At 38.3% G+C, this 19,104-nt stretch overlaps 2 protein-coding genes across 3 annotated transcripts in view; one reads left to right on the top strand and one right to left on the bottom strand.

Annotated features, from left to right (window-relative positions):
• TIC22-III (Tic22-like family protein) overlaps positions 1-19,104 on the bottom strand; it is a 167,130-nt gene that overhangs the window by 83,498 nt on the left and 64,528 nt on the right. For both annotated transcript variants that reach the window (XM_089804366.1, XM_089804367.1), the window contains one exon: positions 17,277-17,333. In XM_089804366.1, the coding sequence (XP_089660492.1) occupies positions 17,277-17,333 (57 nt within the window). The remainder of the gene's footprint in view (positions 1-17,276; positions 17,334-19,104) is intronic.
• Positions 13,514-14,893, top strand: LOC149534312 (uncharacterized). Its single transcript, XM_089805587.1, has 2 exons — positions 13,514-14,289; positions 14,394-14,893. Exons 1-2 carry the CDS (start codon positions 13,900-13,902, stop codon positions 14,808-14,810), a joined length of 807 nt encoding a protein of 268 aa, XP_089661713.1. The 5' UTR covers positions 13,514-13,899; the 3' UTR covers positions 14,811-14,893.

Here is a 19,104-nt window from a genome sequence, read left to right as displayed (position 1 = left end):
AACTAGTTGAAATACTATATCAGTCATATGTCCCTTGCATGTGAATTGTTTGATGAAATTCCTTGAGCTTTCATCAACATTTTTGAGGGCAGATTTGAGGAGGGTTATTACAGTGGTATCAGAGCTTGCTTGCAAAGTGTTTGACGAAATGTCAAACAACTGAAGTATACAGATTTTTTGGTGTTTGAAGAAGTTATAACCTATTGGGGTTATTACATGGGGAGTGGAGTGGTTTTAACCAATCCCCTTTATTAATTATTTCATTAACTTCAGGTGTGTGATGGATGGGCAAATTTAGTAAGGTTTTAAATATCATTATTGCTATATATGAAGAACATTATTATTGTCTTGAGAAAAATATACATTATTGATAATCAATTTAAATAACAAATTATTAGATATATAAATATATCATTTGACTTATGAATATTATTGTGATCATTTAATGGTGATTTCCTTTCTCCTACCCTCAAGGATGTCTTGTAGAAGTTCCATAGAAAGATTTTAATCAGGATATTGCAATTACAAGGGTTGTTCGTCCATGCCATTTGAAGGTTTATTGAATCAATTATTATTCAATGTTTCCATTATCTCATTTTGATTGGGTATATTTATTCTTAATGGTATTAATTATATATGAGGTAAATAATAGTACTTGATGATATATTCTTTAATTATATCTTAATCATAAATATATTTACTTAATATTTAATCATTTATAATTGTTGGGTTCCATTCTAAAAGGGGTTATGACAAAAAGTGCACCCCGCCCCGCCAAACCCCCTTTAATATTTTGTTAAAATAATTAAGTTGAAGTGGAATGCCACAAGTTCTTAACATTATTATTATGCATTCAGTGGGTTAGGGACATTGCTCAATGTTGGGGATGATAGGACATACCCAGATGCCCCTATAGCAATAAATATTCATATAGAAAGGGTTGTCATGATTCAAAGGTGCCAATACAATACCTATAAGCGGCTTAAAATGGAACAAAAACCACAAAATAAGCAAGAAGCAAACAAACATCTCCTTGACCCTATATAAGTTTCTCAATTATTTCTTGGTTCAATCACACATTAAAAGAGGCACATGTGATGGCATTTATGCATCTCCATTACGGAGCCAATCTAGACTTGTTCCCATCTTGAAATAGAGAGATAAAATTATAGTTCATAGACTCAAACATAGAGAGTACATAGCCAGCCCAAAAATTTTGACCAAGTAAATACTCAACAAAAACTCAACGAAACCTCAGCAACTTAGAAAGTACCAAAAATTACAATCTCTTAAATAAATAATTTTTTTTGCAAAAAATTAATTACAAAATGTATTAAATTCAAAATTGACATTTCAAAAGAGAAAATGCATACTTTTATAGCAAAGACATGTGAAAAACACATTTTGACCATAATTTTACCTGCATTGGCATTTCACCCACATTTTTTGTTGCATAATATAAAAACATGAGTTAAAATTGTAAAAACTTGCCACATGAAAAAATAGAGTGCTCGCCAACTCGACATGTACTCACAGAATTTGAAAACAAAGCATATTACATAATGGAAAATTTTCTTTCATTCAACCGAAATGATGTGTGCACTATCTCATGTACTCAGCAATTCTAGAGCATGTATCTAATTTCTCTTCAAATGCTATAATTTTGGGGTGAAAAATTAGATGTTGAGAAATTTTAATATTTATTATTTATGATGTGATGAGGCTACTCTGGCTTTATTTGGCTAAGTCCCTACAGAAATGGATCTTTGCAAATGTTACAACTCTACAAATCATTGGAATTGTTGTACATTTTTACATGATAGATAATGACCATTGTTTTATGAAATGATGTTGTATAGTGCATGACAAAGAACACATTCGAACAATGTGTCATGCTGAATCATGCTAACATAATTCTACAATATGAACCTTATCAAATGAATATGTTAGCATCACCAAATTGATGTACTCATGTTTGGTACTCTAGATATAAATGGCTCTAAAAGGTTTGACTTACTACCAAACATAATTATGAGGTCAAAATCAAAGGATACATATTTATACAATATAAAGGTAAACAGAAGCATAAATTCTCTAGCTAACATCTGAAAGGCAGCTATCATAGACTAAAGTGCCATTTGTCATATATAGTAACATAAAATAATCTTTACATTTTCCCTTAAAATAGTCATTCAATTTAAGCGAATGGAGGTTTATGAGATATATCTTTGCAATGCTAGATGACACAGAGATGAGATAAGATAAAAATATTAATGTCCAATAAAAAACCACAAGGGTTTATGGGACTGAGTATACAAACAAAAGAGCCAACCAAAGCAGGAGCACCGAACAGTGTCTGAGAAGAAACAAAACAAGACACGAAACCATAAAAACCAAGGTAAGTACTAAGGATCCTTCCTTGGTACAAAGAAATCAGTCCCAGAAGGGTATAATCGTGGATGATCCAAAGTCTTAGATTGTTGCCAAGAACCGTTGGAGGAGTGTCGCTACCTACAAAGACTAGTGCAGTGTCTAACCGATCTGGAGTGAGTAATATTGGATGGCCTTTTCACGCTCCGTGGTGGAGACAGGAGGGAGAAAAAGGCGGTAATAGCTAGTCTGAGATATAACCCTGAGGGACTGCAAGGTATGCTCACGGAGTTGGGTGGTCTCTAGTAGGTAAAGTGCAAGGCAACAGTGGTCAATATAGCTGAAGAACATTGGAAGAGAAACGCAATCTCTAAATAGGCAGTAAAATCTCCCTCTGATCTTATAGTAGATAGGATAGCGAAATATAAAATAAGTCCCAATCTCAACCTCCACCAAAGTACACAGTCGATAGATCCGGTCCTCTCTACCCATCTGGTGATTGGTCTGGACTCGAAGATGGTGAGAGCCAACTCTGAAGGAGCCCAAAGAGAATCGTAGAACGTGACTCCAACACTGATGAAGATAAGTAGCGAAGACAATAATACCATTCTGAATCTCAAGAAAATGCTCCACATAAAAGGCCATCTTCGGACGTAATCCATCAAGACGATTACACCAAGTAGTGATAATGATATCATGTCTGACATGCTCATTCAACTCATATCGTGAGGGAAGGAGGTGAGTAGGAGCATCCAGCAGGAACTAGTAAGGAGGAAGACGATCAATCTCAATCCCGATCGAACTCAACAGAGAGGTGGCCTGAGCATACCAACAGCAAGATCTAGTGTTAGTGTCAGATTTGTTGGGTGGATATTTTGCAATCAACAATTTTGGGTAAAAATCCAATCGCAAAATAGGATGACCAGCCACAACATGTGAGACAAAGTCTCTCCTACCTTAAAGGGAAGGCTCCCCCTGCTCACCGTTCCTTGGATCAACTCAAGGTAAGTAAGAAGTCCAAAGATTTTGTAAAAAAGGTGTTACCAATATCCTTTCTTCTTAACTTTCAAGAAAGAATCCACTTACTTGTGGAGCGAGTAACGGCTAGGGTCAATTTCTAACTACACTTCTATCAAGAGCTAGAAACAGTGATACCGATAAACCTTCACTAACTCAAAAGCTAGCTGAAAATGTACCAGTTTGGCTCTAGGTCCGATCGTACTTCTATATGAAAAGCTTTACAATTAGGGCACAAAGACTCCTAAAACTAAGAATAACTTAACTATTTTGTGAATTAAGAAAGAAGTATAAGCTACAAACAAAGCTTCTAGCTATAAATTTCCATAACCGCTCCCAGTCAAAGCTTCAGCTCCAATTGCTTCTTAATCACTATACTCTTTTATTGGACACACAATGATAACATGAATCAAGACAATAGGCACAAATTATAGTCAAAACTTCTAATTTGCTCTATCACAATTGCTTTTAGTCAAAGCTTCAAATTGAATTGCTTCTTTTATTCACTTTTCTCCCAAATTCATGCTACACAATCAAAGTTATGCTTGCACAAATGTTATGTTATGTAGCCCCAGCCTAGAGTACCAAATCCGATATATGTTATGTGAAAAGACTGAAGTGAGCTCGGGAAAAATGGAATAGACTAGGCACAATCACCCAGCAGCTAGGACAGTGATGATTAGTGCAGTTGGATTCACTCTGGGAATATGCATGATATCTTACAGCAGTAAGTAGGTCGGGTGTAGCTTCACTCGACAATAGTAACTTGTGTGACACTGTGATCATAGGACAAGGGAAACAATCAGGTTATCATCTACAGGCGATTGAACAATGTGAATCAATAAGACGAACAAGCAGATGGAAATTTGAAGGAGGCAGCTCTCAATTCAATCCCTGCAACCAGACGTCAATTTGGTAGTAATCTAGGTTGAGGCATCGCATGTTGAGGTTGGGCTCACAGGAGCGCTAACATCCCTGTGGTAGCAAGGCACATATGCACAGTTCAGTTTTACACATTTCCAGAACTGTGGCAAAAAGTCATGCACGGGCATTATTCAGTGAGACTACGGTTTGGCAAGAGTCGGGCTCAACTCACAGGTGGCCATACAGGGGACCAGAATTGCTATTATCTGGAAATTGTACAGAATGTGGTGTCAAACAGTCCTAGGTGCCATCTAAAATTCCTTGTCCAGTTATAATATGTAATGTTGCATGGAAGTCTATTAAGGGTTATTAGTAAGCTTATGTTATTTGGTAAATTTCAAATACTGATTAATATATTTGAATCAAGTTTAGTGATCAATCTATTTGTAAGTCCATTGTTCTTTTCTTCGCCCAGGAAATATATCAATTTGTATACATCTTGAAACCATCAATTATCAAGAAATACCCAAAATTTACCTACAGATTGACTGTGACTGAAATTAAGTTCTTCAGAGGGCAGGCTGAAAATGGACAACAATGGACTTAATCCCAGAAGTAGTCCATTCACTTTCAGTTTCAAACCTTAAGATCAGACAGGGGCAAGGGGTAGCCCTTTCACTTTCAGTTTCAAACCTTACAATCAGACAGGGGACATCTCAGTGGTATCAGAACAACAATCATGTTGCCTTGTGGATGGCCTTCTTGAATGCGGCGGTACAACAAAGAATTGTTTGGAATTTGGAAACCACCACAAATTCCTGAGGGCAAGATACTTTCAGAGGTCATTGTGGAGCAATGGCTGAAAGGGTTCTGAATACCATAGAGGAAGCAGACAGAGAAACCAAGGCTACCTTAAGGGCTCTGAGAGATGGACAAAATCAGGTTACTACTGTTCTGCAGCAACTCACACAAGCTATTCAGCAAATGAATACTGGTCCTAGAAGAACTCAAAGCCATCACAGTGTGGGTCGTAGTGTAGTTGGGTCACTGTGTGGCAGAGAAGTACCCACTCGGACCACAGGCAGGCCTTTAATGCTAGTGTTTGTTGAACATCAGGATGAGGTTGTTAATGTTGGAGTTGTAGGAGACATACCTGATGATGTCATGGCTATATATGTTGAATGGGATTTGTTCCCAGACAATGTTAAGGCAGTTTTAGACTTTGTTTAGTATATGAACGAGTGAAGGGAGTTAATGAGAGCCAGATAGGACAGGAGGCCAAGGACTCCAAACAGGGATCTTAAACATGCTATGGACAAGCTCACCTTGCCCATATTTGATGCGAGTGGAAAAACTACAATGAGGGCTTGGATACAAAAATTGGATACCTTCCTCACACTAAAACCCATGCCTAAAGCAGATGCAATCAAGTTTGCTACTATGCATTTGGAAGGACTGGCTTATGATAGGTGGCACCATAGTTTAGTAACTCAAAATCATGGTATGACTAGTTCGAATGAGGAGTTTAGTAACAAACTAATAAACAGGTTTGACAGGAAGGACATAGAGGTTAACTACATGGAGTTGGCTCATCTCAAACACAATGGATTCTTGAATACATATATTGATGAATTTCAAAGGATATCTATCCTGGTTCCAAACATGATAGAAAATAGAAAGGTTATGCTATTCATGCAAGGTTTGAGTGAGAGGTTCAAGGCATTTGTCAAAGTCCTGAAACCAAGTACCATATAGGATGCAATCAAGATGGCACTTGATTTGGATGGCTCATCTTCAGCAGTTTATCCTCCCAGGGAGCGTTTCAAGGGGCCTAAGGCCAATCTGAAATCTTCAAATCACAATAAGAGTAACCACCTAAGACTGATTTTGAGTCAAGAAATGAGCTAAGAACAACAAATTTATGCTTCACACGTTAGGAACCATGGTCACAAGACCAGAGATGTCGTGGGAAAGGAAAGATTCACTGTATTGAGGCAATTTTGGATGATGAAAATGATGGGAACAGGCTGATGGCAGCGAGGAAGATAGTGTACAAGAGCAGCCCCAGCTGGAGAAGGTAGAGGGATAGGTTTCAAATCAGCCAGCTGCAATTGCTACCCTCTCTGGAGATCTTACAGGTAGTCTTATTTGCCTTAAACGAGTAGTTAAAGGGCAGCGTATGGTTTGCCTTGTGAATACAGGGGCTATGTTTAACTTCATCAGCACTTCCATAGCAGCAAAGAGAAAGTTTCATGTGGATGCGGTTCCGCACTTCGATGTTAAGGTTGCTGGTGGAGGCCTTCTTAATTGTTCGGGGATGGTTTCACAGCTTGAAGTTCAAGTGGGTAATTATACTCATAGCAGATTTTTATATGATTGAGTTAGGTGGAATGGATGCTATTTTTGGGGTTACAGTGGCTCCAAACTCTTGATAAATACACCATTGATCACAATCAAAGACGGATTGAGTTTATGAAAGGGAAGCAGCATGTCATTCTTAGAGCTATGGCTGATAGGGGTCCTAGGATTGTTTTAGCTCATAGGATGGAATCCATTTTGAGACATGAGCACACAAAGTGGGCAGCACGTTGTTTCGTCTCCACCAAGTCTGATTCAGACTTAGGACATCAATATTCAAGCTGTGTTAGACAAGCACAAGGGAGTTTTTGGGATATCCCTCCTAGTATACCTCCTCATCATGGATTTGAGCACATGATAGAGCTGGACGAGGATGTGAAACCAGTCATTACGATACCCTATCGCCACCCAAGGCATTATAAGGAGGAAATAGAGAGGACCATTAGAGAGTTGCTTAATATGGGGCACATTAGACTAAGCTTGAGTTTGTTTGCTTCATCCGTGGTGTTGGTCAAAAAGAAGGATGGGACTCTACATATATGCATAGATTACGAGGCATTGAATAAGAGGATCATTAAGAACGGGTAGCCTATACCCCGTATTGATGAGCTTTTGGATGAGCTACATGGAGATATCTATTTTTCGAAGATTGACCTCCATTCTCAGTATCCTCAAATTAAGGTTCGTGAGGAGGATGTGCATAAGACAGCTTTCAATTGTCACTATGGCCACTATGAGTTTCAGGTGATGCCTTTTGGGCTCACAAACACTCCTACTACATTCCAATCATGCATGAACCACATTTTTAATAGGCAGTTGCATAAGTTTGTCTTGGTGTTCTTCAATGACATTTTGATTTTCAGCAGGACATAGGAGGAACACTTGTAGCCTTTGGATGAGGTTCTAGGAATTATGGAGCAGCATTCATTATTTGCTAAAGAATTCAAATGCAAGTTTGGATTGACAGAGATTTTGTATTTGGGGCATGTGATCAGTGCTAATGGAGTAAAGGTGCATCAAGAAAAGATTCAGGCTATTCTAGATTGGCCATCACTGAAGAATGTGTCAAATTTGAGAGGTTTCCTTGGGTTGTGTTCTTGCTATAGGAGGTTTGTGAAGGGATTCTCACAGCGTCTAGCACAAATTCTTAGGTGGTCTACAAATTTGGAGATGATATTTGATAAGCTCCAGAAGGTGATGAGTACGTGCCTAGTTCTAGCACTACCAGATTTCACCAGACCATTCATTTGGGAGTGTGATGCATCAAGTGATGGGATTGGTGTCATGCTAGTGCAGGACAAACGCCCTATTGATTATGAGAGCAGGAAATTGAAAGATCATTAGAAGTTGTACTCCACCTATGATAAGGAGATGCTAGCTATCATGCATGCTCTAGCTAAATTTAGGTAGTATTTGGTGGGTGGACGTTTTATAGTGAGGAGCGATCATAACAACTTGCGGTCTTTCTTGGCACAAGAGTTGAATGAAACACAACAAAAGTGGATCAGCAAGATACAAGCTTATGACTTTGAGATTGAGTACATCAAGGGAACAAGCAACGTGGTTGTCGATGCTTTATTCAGGAGGCCAGCCAATACTTCATGTTGTGCCATATTAGAGATTTCAGCAAATTGGAGGTCTCAACTACTAGTTGACTATTCCAAAAACACCTTTTCTTGAGAGGTTATCGATGGCCAGATTTAGGATGACAAGTATAAGGTTATAGATGATATTATTTACTACAAGAACATAAATTATTTGGTCCCTGAATCCAGACTAAATGAGTAGATTATGCATGCCATCCACAATAGCCTAGCAACGGGTCATCCAGGGTACTTCAAGACCTACAAGTAGGTTGGAGAGCAATTTTCATGGAATTTTGATTCCTAAATCCAAACTTAACGAGCAGATTATGCATGTCATCCATGATAGCCCAGTAGCAGGCCACCCTGGGTACTTGAAGACCTACAAGCAAGTTATAGAGTGGTTTTCATGGAAAAGCCTTAAGGGTGATGTTCTTCAACATGTGATGACTTGTGTAACTTGTCAACTAAACAAATTGGAACATGTACATCCTACAGGGTTATTGCAGCATTTGCCAGTACCTAGGCATGAATGGTAGAGTATTTACATGGATTTTAATACACGACTCTCAAAGGTGCAGTGTAAGGACAACATCTTTGTGGTGGTGGATAGATTAACTAAGTATGCACATTTCTTTGTTGTAGCAGCTGATTGGTCAGACTCTCAGGTGACAACATTGTTCTTTCGAGAAGTTCTCTAGTTACACGGTCTTCCTAAGACCATTGTTAGTGACAAAGACAGTAAGTTCCTTAGCATTTTCTAGCAGGAGCTGTTTAGACTCGCAAGCACCTAATTAGCCCCTAGCACCAACTACCATCCCCAGATGGATCGACAGAAAGAGATCATAAACAAGTCGATGGAAGGATATGTTTGTAACCAGGCAAAAAAGAGTGTGGGTTGAATTGTTACATTTGGGTGAATATTGTTATAACTCAACCTACCATATGTCTATTGGTATGTCCCCCTTTATGGCTTTATATGGTCACAAGCCCCTAACTTTCATTGATTTGGCTTTGGCTGATCGGACTCCATTGGCAAAGGAATGGTTACAAGCGCAGTAGGACATTTGTAATATACCTTTCAGGATATTTTACCAAAAAACCGTGATAAAAAGTGCAGATTTAAATCCAAACAGGAAACCAATATTTGATACAAATTTCAGAACCTTAAACGACTTGTAACCCGCAGATTTGCATACAAAGAAACTTAGAAAACTTGTTTTATTTCTCCAATAATCAAAAAGGTACATATATAAAATAGGAGTTAACACAACAATCCGCCAAAATATGTTACTGTATTATATAACAGCAATACAATAACATGCAACAATCCAAGTAATCCAATCTTATACACAAAAATAACAGTCAGATTGGAACTATAAATAAACCTATAAGAAGGCTAGGTTTGCGTCCAACCTTCAAAGATCCTTCAAGGGTTTGCGTCCTTGAAGAGATAACCAGCAACTATTTACAACTCCCAAATTAATATTTGTTTTAAATATTCAATCTTCATATATGCTCCCATGTAGAGTCTATTATACCTTTATCACTTTTCCCAATGTGATGCATGCATCTTTAAGCAATGTGGGATAAAGCACCTTTTTTGTCCTTTAGTTACTTAAATGAACATAGTACTTTTTAAATAAAGTGACAAGTTAAATGAACTTTTAAAGTCACTTAGCCAGTAAACCATATAATCGTTAGTCATTAAAATAACTGCCCAAACAAACTCAAATAAGCACGTGCAATAGCTCATTGGAAAGCTCTCGACGACACGCTTCCAACCCAACACTGAAATATCATGAATACTGAACTCTGTTTACTTACTATAGATAGTAAGCATCCAAACAACCTACCATAACTGCTCTGATGGGTCCGAAACTGGAAATGTCTAGGCCAAATCTTGAACTAAACCCCATAAAGAACCTTCTCGCCCCGAAACCTAGGCAAAGTGAGCCGGCAACACTGAATTATAATGTCCCAAAAAAAGGGGGCATTACAACATTCTTGTAGCTCTAAAGGAAAATCTGCAGCGTGCCCAAAACCAGCAAAAGAGAACCTTCTAGGTTGGGAACATAGTGTTTCTTCGCCTTCAACCTTACAAAGAGAGCTCAATGAAGGAAAGGGGCAGCACGAAACTCAATCCCAAGTTTTACAGACCGGATAAGATCCTAAGGAGGGTTGGAGAGGTAGCCTACAAAATGGAGCTTTCTAAAGGCAGTCGGATTCACAATAGTTTTCATGTTTCTTTCCTCAAGAAAGCTGTTGGACAGCACATGACCTGCCCACCTAAATTACCCCCTCTTGACAATGAAGGGAAGTTGGAATTAGTACCAACTGATGTGTTGGAAACAAAGGAGAAGCAGTTAAGGAACAGATATATCAAAGAGTATTTGGTTAAGTGGAGGGATTTGCCCATCGAAGATGTGATGTGCGACAATGGGTAGATCCTTCGGCATCCGGGACTTCAACTGCTTGAGGGCAAGCAATTCCGAGAGGGGAGGACTGTCATGTTCCCCCACACACTCTGACCAGCTCAGCCACACAAAACCTAATTTGCATCCCAATAGGTTTAAAGTGCAAGTTCATGGGATGACGCGTGGGCCACGTTGGGTATGAAATGCTTGAAACTATTTTTGACATGGTTTCCTTTTGCCAACTACGCCCTTGCTAGATGGTGACCCCGCAGCCATGTGTATTGGTTAGTAGCAGCTCATTAGTTGCCAGAATTGATTCGTAACTTCCCCTGCAGCAGTATCCTGAATGCTCTCCATAACATCTTTTGTTGCAGCCAATATGGGCATGCTTGTGCATAATGGTAGAGGGGGTCGGTTGGGGTGTAATGTGGAGAACTTGAGAGTGAGGATTCATTCAAACAGAGGAGGAATTGGGAGCAAGTAGACTAAGCATTTCACTCACATAGGATGACAATCCATGTGAGCAAGAGGTTTGACGTAGCCCCAGCCTGGAGTACCAAATCCAATATATGTTATGTTGAGAAGACTGAAGTGAGCACGGGAAAAATGGAATAGACTAGGCATGATCATCCAGAAGGTGGAACAGTGATGATTAGTGTGGTTGGATTCAATCTGGGAATACACACAATATATTACAGCAGTGAGCAGGTCGGGTGTAGCTTCACTCAGCAGTAGCAACCTGGGCAGCATTGTGATCATAGGACAAGGGAAACAATCAGGTTATCATTTACAGGCAATTCAACAACGTGAATCAATAAGATGAACACGCAGATAGAAGTTTGAAGGAGGCAGCTCTCATATCAACCAGACATCCATTTGGTAGTAATCCAGATTGAGGCACTGCATGCTGAGGTTGGGCTCATTGGAGTGCTAACATCCCTGTGGTAGCAAGGCACATACGCACAGTTCATTTTTACACATTTCCAGATCTGTGGCACAAAGTCACGCATGGGCATCATTCAGTGAGACTACGGTTTGGCAAGATTCAGGCTCAACTCGTGGGTGGTCATACAGGGGACCAGTATCGCTGATATCTGGAATTGGATAGAACCAGGTGTCAAACAGTCCCAGGTGCCACCTAAAATTCCTTGTCCAGTTATAATATGTAATGCTCCGTGGAAGTCTATTAAGTGTTGTTGGTAAGTTTATATTATCTGGTAAATTCCAAATTCTGATTAATATATTTGAATCATAGTAACGAGAATCGCCCAAAAATCGCCTGAATTGATGATTCCGCGACCCGATTCATCCTACGCAATTTTTTTTGAATCGTGAATCAGTATCGCCGATTTCTGGGCCATGAATCGCCGATTCAGGCGATTCATGTAAAGATCGCCAAAATCGCCTTAAAAAATCGGCTATGAATCGCCCGCGGCATGTAAAAAGGGAAGTTGAAATTTTTTTTTAAATCACTTGTTTTTTTCACTTTGTTTTTGACCTATTCTCTTTGTTATAACCCTAAAGGGCCTTCTATTTGTGAAGCATGAGTAGAAGAGAGGAAAAGTGAGAGAGAAGAAGAGAAAAGAAAAGCCATAGGTTTCCAACCGGCAAGGAGGAGGAGCACCAAAGAGATCAGCAGGCCATTTGGGGAGCCCATCAATTGCTTTGGGAGCATTAAGGAGCCAATATCAACACTCCTCAACTCATTTGCAAGAGGTAAGTGCTTATTTTTTTTCTTGCATGTTAGTGTATTATGCATTTTTTGTTAAATTTTTAGTGTATTATGCGTTTTTTGTTAAATTTCTATAGTTTTCAAGAATTTTAGTGTAAATCTTGAATGCTCTTTATTTTTACTAAGTTGCAAGCTAGGGTTTGTTGTTTTCTAATTTTTATTAGCTTCAAACTTTGATATTTTACATAAAAAAATTTATTGCAGCAGCCTTTGCTCTCATTTTTCGCAAATTCCAATGGGTAAAAAAGATGAATGTTGGAAATATAATGAAGAGTTTCCTGGAAGAACCAAATATCAAACAAAATGCATGTTTTGTAAAGAAAAAATAACTTCCGGGGGTATTTATAGATTGAAATTCCACATTGCTGCTATACCTGGACATGATGTTACAGTTTGCACTCACCAAACTCCTGAGGCAAAACGCACTTGCTTAATGGCATTAGAAAAAATTGAAAAAGACAAAGCAAATAGGAAAATGCAAGTTGAAGGGTTAAGGGGTATTGGCTCCCATGTTCCCGCATCCGCAGCCGCATCCACATCTGCATCAGCTTCCGCATCCGTAGGTTGTGTTGGAGAGGGTTCTTCTAGGCCTCCTTTTTATCCTAGTTCTTCTGCTCGTGCTAGTGCTAGTGCTATTCGGTCACATACTGAGATGGAGTCCCACACCAACCTATTGCAGCCTAGAGTGCGAAAAAACAGAATGGATAGTTACTTTGTGCCCCGCACTACTCCTGGTTCCCAACCCACGCTTGAGGGCATGGGTTTGAACAAAGAGATTCACGATGCTGCCAGAAAGGAGATATGCAAATTTTGGTACTTTTGCAACATTCCATTTATTGCAGCCAGGTAATTGATTCTTTTTTCTTTGTTTTCTTTAAAGCTAAAATTAAAAGTAAAAGTAAAACTTTAATTATATCTACTTGTTTTATAATTTGAGTCTTTGACATCTAAACTTTTATTTGTGACAGGGCTCCTTATTGGCAGAATATGATAGATGCGGTTGCTATTTGTGGTCCGGGGTTTAAAGCCCCAACTGAGGCTGAGTTGAGCGGATACCTCCTGGATGAGATGGTAGAGGACATGAGGGTTGACCTAGAAGAGAACCGAAAGGAATGGATTGCAAAGGGTTGCACCATCAAGACTGATGGTTGGACCGATAGCAGGAATAGAACACTCCTCAATTTTCTTGTATCCTGTGGAGGTGATTGATCATTCTACTTTCCTACATACATTGTAAATTTTGATTTGTTGAATGCTAATTCGTTAATGATCCATTTAATATTATAATTCGTTGTTTTGTTACTTGTAGGATATACCATGTTCATAAAATCCATTGATGCTTCCGCACATGTGAAAAATGCCACATATTTATGTGAGGCTATTGAGGAAGTTATAGCAGAGGTGGGAGAACAAAATGTGATCCAGGTGGTGACGGATAATGCAGCAAATTATGTTGCAACAGGTAAACTTTTAACTTTGCAAGTTTTGAAAATAAATTTATTTGAATTTTGAAATTTGAGTTTCTAATTGACTTAAAATTGTTGTAGGTAAACTTTTGATGGAGAGGCACCCCACCATATTTTGGTCCCCTTGTGCGGCACACTGCATTGACCTCATGTTGGAGGAAATTGGCAAACTTGAGTTTGTCAAGTCATGTGTGGAAAGGGCAAAAAATATATGCAAATTCATTTATAATCATGCATTTGTCCTTAGCACAATGAGGAAGTACACAAAAGGCAAGGAGTTAGCTCGCCCAGGTATCACGAGGTTTGCCTCGAATTTCATCACCTTGCAGTCCTTGTTGACATCAAGCGATGGATTGAGGAGCATGTTTGTTGGGCAGGAGTGGATTTGCTCTTCCTATGCTACGACCACTGTAGGGTTAGATGTGGCGGATTGCATATTTGATGAGGATGGTTTTTGGAAACCCGCTAGAGAAATCCTTAAGGTAAATTTATTGCAATTTAACATTTAGTATTTTGCTTTTACTTTAAGTTATATTATTTTATATTTAAGTTTTCACTCAAATTTTTTGTTTTACTTTATATGTAGGTCACTGAGCCCCTTGTAGCTTTGCTACGAACTGCTGATTGGGAGAAGCCCTCTATGGGCTACATTTATGAGGGCATGGATAGGGCCAAGGAGGCCATCAGAGCCCAATATGCAGGAGTGCAGGAGAGGTATGGCCCTATTTGGGACATCATCGATAGGAGATGGCAGAATCAGCTCCATCGACCCATCCACGCAGCAGCTTACTATCTGAATCCGGCATTTCGTTTCCATCCTGAGTTCAAGGCGGATGCGGAGGTTCTCACTGGCTTATACACAGTGATTCAGAGATTGAGTAGCGATGAAAATAGCACTGTTGCGATTGTTGAGCTAGACCAGTTCAACAATAAGGAGGGGCCACTTTTCTCTGGCAGGATGGCCATAAATGCTCAAACAACACTACAGCCAGGTAAAAATTAAATAATATATTCAATGTTCATGAATCTAGATTCTAAACTTAAAGTTGATTATATAATGCATTAATTTTAGAGTTGTAATTTGTAAATGAGACTAATTGTTTTTGCTTTTTCCTTATTTCAGATAGATGGTGGCAAATGTTTGGGGCCACAACCCCAAACCTTCAAAAAATTGCCATCCGCATTCTGAGTCAGCCGAGCAGCGCTTCTGGATGTGAGCGCAGTTGGTCCATGTTCGAGCACATCCACTCGAAGAGGAGAAACAAGTTGACAGTGCAGAGGTTGAATGATCTTGTCTTTGTTCATTACAACCTTCGTCTTAGGATTAGACAGATTTTGGGCGCTGACTCCTCTCCGATCATTCTAGAGGAGATTGATCCAGAATCAGAGTGGATCACAAAGACCGTGGACCCAGTCTTCACTGAGGAAGACCGCGTGTGGGTTGACCAGGTGGATGTAGAGGCTGAGGCTGTGGCTAGGGCAGAGGAGGCAGCTAGAGCACGTTCAGGCATTGGTAGACGCACACGCGCACGCACAAATGCAGGCCCTAGCGACGTTATTCATGAGCCCATTGCCCATGCAGGGGACATGGCTCGGCGGTCCTCTAGGACCTACCTTACACGCCTTTCTCATAGGCAAACTGGATACTCAGAGGCTGAGGTTGAGGCTGCTGCAGAGCTAGAGGATGAGGAGGAGGATGATGAGGCTTGAGCTGGAGCCTTGTTTTTATATTTTGTTTACACTGTATAGATATTGATAGTGATACTGAATCACTGATAGACATATGTTTCAAACTTTCATGGATCTTCATCTTAGATTTATACATACATTTATGATTTGATGTCTTATAGATCTTCATGATTTCATCTTACTGATTCTATGATTTGAATCATTATGATCATTTGATTTTTATTTACTTCAGCTAGCATACAATTTACATTTTAGTACATAATGATAACATAGTTACGTATGTGATGGATTTTATGTTTCATGTTTATGTATGTTAGATTCTATTTGATGATGTTATAGTGTTTTTAAGTTATATTCAATAAAGGGTGCATGAAATAAGTCTTAAATTGTTAAAATCTTTACATTTAAAGGGTTTTTTCAAATTTCCTGATTCATCGCCGATTCACCGGCGATTCACCCCCGATTCATGATTCGATTCGGCCGTGCCGATTCCAATACGATTCCGATCCACGTTACTATGATTTGAATCAATCTATTTGTAAGTCTGCTGTTCTTTTCTTGGCTCGGGAAATATATTGGTTTTTATACATCTTGAAACCATCAACTATCAAGAAATACCCAGAATTTAACTACAGATTGACAGTGACTGAAATTAAGTTCTTCAGAGGGCAGGCTAAAAATAGACAACAGGGGATTTAATCCCAGGGGTAGCCCATTCACTTTCATTTTCAAACCTTAATATCAGATAGGGGACATCTCAGTGTATCTGCATTGCGATTTTTTATATTTGAAAAGATTGTTCATTTAGTGCAAAGCTCAACTCAACACTCAAAGAGAACCAATCTAGATATCACATCGGAAATCTAGGAACAAACTATCAGAGATCCAGCAACTACCACAACTATGCTGAATACTGAGAAAACTACTTAAGGGCTGCCAAGAAGCATGCAGAACCAGAGTTTCACACAATGAAATATTCTGTTAGTCCATTTATGCGCTTAGTAGAAAGAAAATTTTGTCGAAGTCTGCCTTAGGTCCATGAACTTTTGTTTCCTCTGAGAGATTTACGAGCAGACAAAAGAGTGTAGATGAGCTTTCCCCTCTCTCCTATCCGCTATTGTTGCCAACTTGTTTATGAATAAATTTGAAAAGAAAGCTACCAAAATATATCTCCTGAAACACATGGTGATATAGGTTCATAGATGACACTAATGTTTGATAACCTGATGGCAAGAATACCGTGGACTGTCTTTACTACATCTCAATGCACAATCAACAAATATTTGATTCACTGTGGAGGAAGATGAAGATAAATGCCTCTGTTTCCTTAACATTCTTTTTCTTAGCAAAGCAAATGGTAACATTCTTTTACTTAGCAAAGCAAACAGTTCCATCACCCATAAAGTGTAGGACAAAGGACACAGAACAGAAGGTGTTCTATACTAATTTTCCCCATTGAAGAGACAGAAAGGGATGAGGCAAGGTTCTTTCAAAGCCTAAAATGAGTCAAAAACAAGAGATGATCCATGGGGGAGTAATGTCCCTCCCTAATGAGCATATGATTCGCATAGCTATTGGACTCAATATATTTCCATAATCAAAAAGTTGAAAACCATTGCAAGATGTAAAAATTCAATCATACAACTTTATTTTGCACATGGAATTCTTGCAATTTATAAAAATATAACACAATGCTCAAGTCAAGATGTATTACTGAATATCTAAAACTGTCTGGAAACAAACCCAAAAAATTTAATGGTGTTGTATTCATGTGGCAAACCTGAAAAACAGGTACCCCGGGAAATGTCTGTCCAGGAAGCCCTGCTTTGGTAGCTTCCTGTAGGATATAAATGCAATCATAAGTGTGCTACACATCTAACAATACAGTTCCAGATATAAATTATAATATATTTCATATGCAAAATCATTTTCACCAAGATTTCCCTCCACAAAAGATAATACAATTGAAACATGATGCATTAATATTATGTTCTTTCTAAAGTGGCACGAGTATTGGAAGTGAGGATTGCTCAGATAACATTTACTGATACATGATACATCTAAGAGAACAAATTCTGAAAAAGTATCAGAAAGACAAAAGAAATGCTATAATAAAACACATTAACAGAGAATACAAGGCCCAATTTCCATATCATTCCCCAATCCTTTATTGACGGTAACTAAGTTCATCCCTTATTCACATATTTAATATCATCTTTTGTGAAAATAATATATTTTTGTGAGCCTGTCACTCCAATTATACTGATTGGACTAATAAAATGTTTACCCTCAAAAGCAAATTTTGATATTCAAAAGATAGCCATTCATAAAATGCAACAGTTCTATATTAAAATTAAATCTTTCTTTGGTCATAAAACTCCCAATTATTACGTCCTAAGACCTATGATAGATTTAATTTGTTCTTTACACCCAAGCCTGCCCATGGCAATTCACAAGGAAATTGTGGGTCCTGTTTATAAAAAAGGTCAAATCACATTAAGAATTGCCAAAATGCTTTGTTTTTAATTATTGTTTCTTTTGACTAAAATCCTAGTACGCCCCTATGGCATAATTTTTCCCTAAAAACATTAAATCTTGTCTCTTCACTCTCTCCTACATACCCACAATGCACTTGGGAAATTTGGGCTGTACCCTGTGTGTATCCACAAAGAACACACGGGTCCCCTTTACAAAAAGGTCAATAACATAAGACAACATATTTTTTACTTTTTCTTTTGACTAAAATCCTAATATGCCCCTTAAGGCATCATTTTGCCCTAACAAAGCACATTTTGTCACTTCACTCTCTCTTTTCCCATACTATGAAATGTATTTAGTTTTACGATTTTGTATATTACATCAAAAAAATTGTATACAACACACATGCACACCCAAACATAGCGTACCCAAGGGAAAAAATGGCACGTACTGTTATACCCGATTCTCATACCCATACCCATACCCATACCAAGAACTTAAATAATATTCTTTGAAGCTATTGAAACGCCAAAACACATATAAGAGTTGTAACCCAAATTAACTTTCTTTGATGCATTAGTTGTATATTCTGTGTTGTCTATGACTATGTGCCTATCTATAAACAAGAAATTGTCTTATTACAAGACCAGACAAAATACTCCAGTTACAATACATTATTGTAAAGATACCTTGTATTAACTAATACCTAAGTTACTGATACTGGTTTTGATGCTAATGCGAGTGAGAGGTGCTGATGCGCGGATTTTTTTTTGGGGGGGATTTTGAATGCATTTGGGTGCGTCCATATATAAATATATAGTGTTTTAAATATATATATATATATATATATATACACATATATACAGTATAATTTATGTATGCAAAGAAATACAAGAAATATACAAAAATAAACCATTCCATAGCAATTAGCATATTCAAATTGAAATAACAGTAATGTCTAATTGGTAAATCAAGATTCCAATGCAATTCGAATTACAAAATCAAAACGTAGTACATGGTTCAATGTTGATCAATCAAGAGTCGAGGCTCAAGATTCACAAATCAAATTCAATCGATCATAATCATAAGGATTCTAAAAATAATCCACATTGTCATCATCTCCTTTTACT

The sequence above is a fragment of the Cupressus sempervirens genome, chromosome 10, assembly GCF_028749045.1.
Source record: "Cupressus sempervirens isolate cs-2001-9-10 chromosome 10, ASM2874904v1, whole genome shotgun sequence".
In the NCBI taxonomy this organism is placed as follows: Eukaryota; Viridiplantae; Streptophyta; class Pinopsida; order Cupressales; family Cupressaceae; genus Cupressus; species Cupressus sempervirens.
This window is presented reverse-complemented; position numbering and strand designations above follow the sequence as displayed.